The sequence below is a fragment of the Callorhinus ursinus genome, unplaced genomic scaffold (genome assembly GCF_003265705.2).
Source record: "Callorhinus ursinus isolate GAN/ISIS: 27379988/994484 unplaced genomic scaffold, GSC_fseal_2.0 scaffold10, whole genome shotgun sequence".
NCBI lineage: Eukaryota > Metazoa > Chordata > Mammalia > Carnivora > Otariidae > Callorhinus > Callorhinus ursinus.
The window spans coordinates 88,820,860-88,829,102 of record NW_027397072.1 but is presented as its reverse complement, the minus strand read 5'-3'; the positions used below and the strand labels follow the sequence as shown (position 1 = coordinate 88,829,102).

The 8,243-nt window shown below is 36.7% G+C and overlaps 1 protein-coding gene across 1 annotated transcript; it reads right to left on the bottom strand.

The window, feature by feature from the left end:
* Positions 1-3,105: 3,105 nt before the first annotated feature.
* Positions 3,106-3,666, bottom strand: LOC112821732 (ferritin heavy chain A-like). The gene has a single exon (XM_025869131.1). It carries the CDS (start codon positions 3,664-3,666, stop codon positions 3,106-3,108), a length of 561 nt encoding a protein of 186 aa, XP_025724916.1.
* Positions 3,667-8,243: the final 4,577 nt, after the last annotated feature.

The following is an 8,243-nucleotide window of genomic DNA, read 5'->3' as shown; positions in this document are numbered from 1 at the left end:
AGAGCATCATCTCAACAATGCAATTTCCTAGGCATTTGAAACTGCTTTTTAGCAGTTTTAGTGGTTTTTAATGATTTTTTAACAGTTTAGTGGTTATTTTGGAGAGCCAGTCCTAGTAGCTGAGATCAGGCTCTCATGAATGAGCCATTAAAAGAAACTAAAAGACAACAATATTGTATTATAATCATTAATCTTGCTAATAACTAGATCTTAATGATTCCAACCACTAAAAAGAGAGGATAATTAGGTAATGTGATAGAGGTGCTAATTATTGCTACAATGGCAATCATATTACAATATATAAATGTATCAAATTATCATGTTGTACACCTTAAATTTATACAATGTATTTATCAAATATATTTCAATTAAAAATAAAAATTATTTTAAAAGAATTTTTTAAAGAATTGAATAATGGGAGCCCTGTTGCTGAGGTTCCATTTAAAAAAATGTTTTTTATTACTGTGCAAACCTACTCTTTGTATTACTGTGTATTACTATATTAGATGGGGAATCAGAAATTGATTTTCTTAACATATGTGTGAAAGCTAAATCGAACTGGATTGATTTTTAAGCTGGTCAATGGAAAGAGGTCACACAGAAGACCAGCAACTAGATCACCGTTATCTTTTTGTAGATGGCTCAGTCCCACTCTTCAAAGTCATTTTGAAAACCAGGTTCAAGACAAATAAGAACAACACACATCAGTCCAAACATGTAACAAATTCCCCCACCTGGTGGGGAATTTGGAACTTGGGTTTGCTTTTATGGCACATAAAAATGAAAGTTTCAGAAAAAAAAGTTAAATCTGATATGGAAACTACTTTCAGAGAGCAAACCTGTTGTTTACCCCATCTTTAAATGAACTTAATTTGGTTCCAGTGATTGCTACATCTTACCTCTTAACTCTTACACGATAGTTATGTTCTTTTACCTAATTTTTAATGTAAGTTGCATTAAGAGCACAAAGAATTCCCATGTCTCTTGTCCTGATTCCTCAAATGTTAACATTTGCCGCATTTGCTTTAACTTTCTCTCTGTCTCTCGTTATTTTTTTTTTCTTGAACCATTTGAGAGTAAGTTGCAGACACGATGCTCCTTAGCCCAGATACTTACGTATTTCCTGGGAGGAAAGAGATTCTTTCACACAACCACAATGATAAAATCAGAAAATTAGCATCAAAACAATGCCATTATGATCTACAGACCTTATTCAGATTTTGCCAATTATCTTAATAATGTCCTTTATAGCAAAAGAAAGTTTGGATCGTGTGTTGCATGTGGTTGTCATATTTCTCTAGTCTCTTTTAGTCTGGAACAGTTCCTCTGACTCTTCTTGTCTTTTATGATATTGATGTTTTTGAAGACCACATGTCAATATATTATAGAAAGTCCCTCCATTTGGGTTTGTCAGATGTTTCCTAATTATTCCATTCAGGTTATACACTTTTGGTAGAGATTTCAGAGAAGTAATGTATTCTTTTCAGTGCCTCACATCAGGAGGCATATTATGGTGGTGCATAATAACTTCTCATAGAAAAACTATATCTTGGTATGCTCTTCTCAGTGGGAAACACATGAGAATTGTAACCTATCAACAGATTCTTAATAACCTAGTACAATTCTGTATTTATTTACCACTTTCCAAGGGTAAGAAAGGTATAGAGCATGTCTTATTCCCATTTACAATTTAGCACCCAGGAAAGTGCATGACATCTAATTGCACTCAATAATACCTACTGAGTGAATTATTTTTCAAGAGGAGAACACTCACTTCATCTTCACAAACCATGTTTACTTTTGGTTTCCACTCTGGATCTCCTCAATCTTGGCTTCTTTCTCAACGTACACAGGGTCACACAGTAGTCCAGTTTGGACACAGCCCCCTCTTAGGACATGACATGTGGCTCCCCTCTGAAGCTCAGAGTGGTAAAATGCCACTCACTTCAGTGCTCAAGAATGTTGGATCACTAAATAAATACATGTTTAGAATATAATATGACAAGTAATTCTCTCACTTCTGCTAAACATTGGAGTTTCATAACGTGGATTGAAGAACTAACTCATTAACCTTCAAAAACTTTTTGTGATTTATAGAAAATATTAGGATCATCAATCTCAGTTTTCCCTATAAATTGGTGTTAACACTCAGGACATAAGTTCTTGTCATAGTCTACGTGTTAGGGGTTGCTGACAGATGACAAAATAAATAAACATGTCAGCAATGGAATATTTAATTAGAAAAAGATGATCATAATTGTTTACCAGGTTTTAATTTCTTCATAGATACTCAATTGTGGTTTGATTTTATATTATATGCAAATTAGTATTATAATGAACATTGATCTTTTTTGTATGCAGATCTAAACTCTTTCCTATGTTAGTTCTCTCTTAATTTTTAACATTACAAGTGAGTGTTATTATTGTATTATGCAGTCAATAGTCTTTTTTTGATTTGCCCACATAGGCACATTAATGTACACATAACCACATATGTCTCAGAACTTCCATCTGGGATTACTTTGGCTTTTTCTCAATATAGTTCTTTAATGAACAACAAAATTAGCAGCAAATTCTTTCAATTTTTACTTATCTGAAAACACCTTTATTGTGCCCTCAGTCTTGAAAGACCCCTTAGCTTCATCTTCAGTTACAGTTGACTTATTTTTGTCAGTGCATTGAAGCTGTCATCCCTTTGGCTTTGTGGCTCTTATTGCTCTTATTGCTACTAAGAGATTAGCTCTCAGCCTAGCTGTCCATTTTGGGGAGATAATGTGCCTTTCTCTCTGGCTTATTTTAGTGTTTTCTTTGTACTTGGTGTTCTCCAGTCTAAGTATAATATATCCAGGTGTCAGTTACTACTCATTTATTCTGCTTGTGATTTGTTGGACTTCCTGATCAATGATTGGTATTTTTCCCCATCAGTTGAGGAAAATTCCATCATTGTTTCTTTATCTCCTACGGGAATCCTAAAACTTTTTTTTTTTGTAATGCAAAACCAAATTTATTTCCATGCATAACAGTGAAGATTGGGATACTAGATTAAAAGGAAAGAAGTCTTCTGTCAAACAGAGATCAAGATTCTTAAGTAGCTGCCTTTGGGAACTACAACAATGGAGGACTTGCTGTCTTGTGTTCAGATGTTAAGCCTCTGCCTGATGCTTCTGCAGGCTCTTCAGATGTGCCTTCCTCCGCAGTCAGCCTTTCTAATTCCTTCTGATAGCTATGCTGGTATTCCAAATACTTTATGTTCCTCTTCTGTTTAACCAAGAACTTTTTCAGGAATTCTAAGAGATCAGTTTCGCTATTCTTAGAAGCCAAGCTCTTCAGCTCTTGCAGGTGCTTGTGTAACTCTTTCTCCATCTCCAGAGCAATCACTATAGCTTGCAGGTCAGTTCCCCAGTACTCTATGTCAGGCCTCTTAGTCACTGGAAGACAGATTTTACTCTGACGCTCTTTTAGGTATTTTATGAACTGCTTTGCATGTGCTCTCTTCACTTCTGCTTGGTCTTGGAAAAAGGGGACATAAACAGGTGCATCAGACTCTTCATCATAGTAACAGGTCATCGTAAAATAAACATCATTGATGTTCAGCTCATAAGATGCTACATAATTAACAGCAACCCTACACGCCTCGCAGAGAGGTTTCTGAGCCTGGGATGCCATCTCAGCTTTAGATGTATGTTAGGTTTCATCCTATCCTTTATTTGTCTTACCTTCTTTTTTACATTAAAAAAAAAAAAACTCTCTCTGAGCTGTATCTAGATAATTTCTTCAAATGTATCTTCCAGTTGATTTTTTTTTTAATTTTTTTTTCCTTTTTCTGAAATGTCTGATCTGGTATAAGGCAGGCTGTCCATTAAGTTTGTTCATTTTCAATTTCAATTACTATATATTTTATTTATGAAAGTTTTGTTTAGGGGCACCTGGGTGGCTCAGTTGGTTAACTGCCTTTGGCTCAGGTCATGATCCCAGGGTCCTGGGATGGAGCCCTGCATTGGACTCCCTGCTCAGCGGGGAGCCTGCTTCTCCCTCTCCCTCTGTCTGCTGCTCCCCTGCTTGTGCTCTCTCTCTCTGTCAAATGGAGAGATAAAAGCTTTTATTTTTTTAAGATTTTATTTATTTGACACAGAGAGAGAGAGAGAGAGAGCACAAGTGGGGGAGTGACAGGCAGAGGGAGAGGGAAAAGCAGGCTCCCCTACAGAGCATGGAGCCTGATGGGGGGCTTGATCCCAGGACCCCTGGATCATGACCTGAGCCAAAGGCAGTCACTTAACCAACTGAACCACCCAGCTGCCCTGGAGAAATAAAATAGTTTTTAAAAAAGTTTTGTTTAATTCCTTTTCAAATAAGCTTATTCAACTTAGAGTCTCTCATTTAGTTGCTCACATTTTTGTGCTGAGTGTTCAGAAAAGAATATGAAAAAATCTATGCCCAGATAAAGCTCACCATGTAGTATGGAAAATAGGTAGAAAAACTAAATGAAACATCATAGGGTAACATCTCAGGCTTGAAGGTGGAAACAGCTTCCCTGGGTGCCTCAGCCTTCCCTGCTGGTTTCTTAATCCTATCTATTCTTTTTAAAATTGTTCTGAGAACAAGACACCCCAATAATTAGATAGCAACATTTAACAGACAAGATGAGTCCCTTCATGTCAAGGGGAAAAAAAAAACAAAAATTATAATCAGGCTGAATAACCATGAGGAACAAAACCACTCAGCACCAAGAGCTTGTACAAAATTCATCAAACTTTGCAGAAAGATCCCTGCAACATATCTTATCATGCTCTTCAGCGGCTGCTGCCACATCCTGAAACTGCTACCAGAAATGGTGAGCTGTATCCTGCCGGTCACTCTGCTCCTGAAGTTTGCAGTTTGGCACCTGAGTCTGATCAATTTCAGAGCATATTTTTGGTTTACAGCAGAGGCTATGTCTCCCCAGTTTGTAAATTGCATGGTGATAAACTTTTCCTTCCCTCTGACCAAATCATTGCATTCTGAGAACTTTTGTTGAGAGTTCCTTCATTCAAAAGTCTTTTTAAAAATTCCAGCTGAACATGCCTTCTATTTCTCATCAGGACCCTACTTAATACAATTCCCCAAAATCCTTTTCCATAGAGCATAAGCACAATAAAGAGGGAGTAACAACATTTATGATAACGTAGCAGATTTTAGAGCCCTTTCCCACAAAGGGAAAGAAATCTAACATGATAATTGTGTTTTTCATCTTGGACATCAAGTATTGAATAGATAAATGATACTGTTTCCACCAAAACTGGTCTGACACCAATTGGGTACACTGTAATTCAATTCCAACACTGGCCAACTGAAGTTAGGTACAGTTCCCACAGGTTGAGGCAGAGTCCTGCCCTCACTTTAGACAGTAACCACAAGTCTCAGAGGGTCCCCTTGGGTTTGATACTTCACTAGAACAACTAACAGGACTCAGGAAAGTGCTGTACTTATGAGTATAGGTTTATTTTAAAAGATACACATAGGGCAAGATCTGGGAGGGTCCCAAATGCATAGTTTCTTACCCTCTCCCTGTGGAATAAGGGTGTGTCACTATTGGGGTTTCATTACATGGACACAGTTGGTTAAATCATGGACCACATAACTGAACTCAATTTCTAGGCCCATCCCAACCCCCAACCCTCCAGGTGTGGCTTGAAGTCCCAACCCTCTAATTACATGGTTGGCTCTTTGTTTGGTGACCAGGCCCCATCCTAAAGCTATCTAGGGACCTATCATGGATCACCTCATTGGCATAACAAAAACACTCCTATCATTTAGGAAATTCCAAGACATTTAAGAGACTCCATGCCAGGAAGCCAAGACAAAGACCAGAAACATTCTTTAGTATACAACAATGATCATGAGAAGGCTTAATGAACTTGTAGCTTCTCCCAGAGCACAGGATTTTCAAACTTCATATTAGTAGTGGGAAGAGACTTAGGACACAAATCAACATACCACTTAAATTTGGATGCTATTTGTAACTAGGGTTTCCCAAATTATGGATTTGGCAAGTTATGACAAATGTTGTCATTAAACTTATGAATTGATATCTATATACTTACCTCACTTTCCAAAAAGATTTGGGACTATGAACAAGACTTCTTTTCAAAATATCCTATTATAAGAAAGTATAATTCACCCAAACCATAGAAAATAGTCTAAATGGAGGCAATAGTAGTGAGCTGAGACTCTGTGGGCTTAGATTCACACCCTAGCTCAGCTACAATGTTACTCTTGCCTTATCTCTGCTGCTCCGTGTATAACACCAAAGGCTGGACAAGATGATATCTACCATCCTATGCCTGCCACAAGTCAACTGCCAGTTCATGCAACAATGGCATCATGTGTACTTAAGCTTCAAATAACTAGCATTCTTAGAATATTTATAATATGTATTTTTCAAGCTTTTAATCTTAGAAACTTTCTATCATATATGGTATTGAGATTTAAAAATCAATTCTCAATTTAGTAAATATATATATATATAAACTAATTTTTATATTAAGGTTAGAGATTTATCATTTTTCAAGTTTGTGGAAATAAAGTCCAGAAAAATGAAATATCAATATAATTTATTTTAAAGAAACTACTTTAGGCCAAGTAACATTTGTACTTGCTAGTGGCTATTCAGGAATATTTATCCATTAGGAAGTATTTTATGTTTAGTCAGACACTTACAATTAAATGATTACCATCTTGTTTGCCAAAAACATGAGATTCTTCAAGAAGAAAAGGGATTTAAAAAAAAAAGAAGAAAAGGGATAACAACCAGAACTACTTAAGTACTTTTGTAAGATTAACAAAATCTGCCATTTAAAAGTAAATTAAATGTACTACCTGAGATGTGTTGCTTCGAAAAGTTAGCATGTCATCATATTGGTGAAACTCCTTGAAATGAAATGTGGATAGATTTTAAAAAATATAAAACAGGCAGACAGCTTTGGGGGCAGAAAAATGCATCCATATAGAAAACATGAGAATATAAGTAAGTATAGTATATAAAGGAGAGGGGCTTACCCTAGTAAACTAAATGTGGCTCTAATGGGAATAACAGGAAATATATTCTTTAAAGGCTCATGATCAGTTGTTTGTAACAGAAATCAGGAAAGGGATATCTATTGCAGTCTCCTAGGTGTCTGGAACATCTTTGTGTTAGAGAGAAGGCTGTAGGCTGAGCTTCTAAGACCCTCCCAGAATACCACCACAAAAGAGGACCACTGAAGCTGCCACCTCAGTTTCTATTTGGAAGATGGAGACTCAAGAAGTCACTGTCCCAGATGGACCAGAGTTAAAAAGATACGCATGCCCTGCCACCAAGCATCTGCTCACCAAAAGCCTTTTGTTAGGATATTCATAACACACTCATTATAGCCCCAAAAAGAAACTACTCAATTGACATAAAAGACATAAATTGTATTATAGTCACACAACTATATAACAATGAGAATAAACAACCAATCTGCAATCAATAATATAGATGAATCTCATAAACACCATTCAGGAAAAAAGTCTGACACATGGAGTATATACTATATAATTCCATTTATATAACATACAAAGACAGTCAAAATTAATCTATGGAGTATTTTTTATACTCCCATAAAATAAAAATTTAAGTCACTGCCTCAGCTATGGATCTAGGCCCCCACTGTCCTAGCCCCAGTCCACACCAGCAAATTGGATGCCTGTACACTGCTCTAGACTTCGATGAATCTAGGGACCAAGCTAGGGCTCTACTCCCGGGAAAGATTTCCATCCCCAGCTTGCCTGTGGAATGACAGAGACAGAAGAGCCTGCATTTCATCTTGACCTTCCTAATCTGCAAAGCAGAAATTTGATGGAAGCCAGTCTAAATAAAAAAATCTCAAATTTGAGGGTCTAAGAGGTGTAGCTGCAAGTCTGAAATATGCCAGTTTCCAGAGTAGGCACAGGATAGGGGGTTGGGATGGAGTTGTGGGATCAGTGTGCAAATCGGCCTCCCTTTACCATAGCTGATGTCCTTGGTATTTGCCTCTTTAGTTTAATCTTGCCTCATCTGTTAACAGTTTAATGTAGTAGCCTTCTCAGGGCTTGTTTATAATTTAGATTTTATTGTGAATGAGTTCAGATAAACAGCAAAACAAGGAAGAATGGAAAACTCATGACAAGCAAGAGACTGTCATACTTTGGTATGCCTGTTTTCTTTCTTTCTTTCTTTCTTTCTTTCTTTCTTTCTTTCTTTCTTT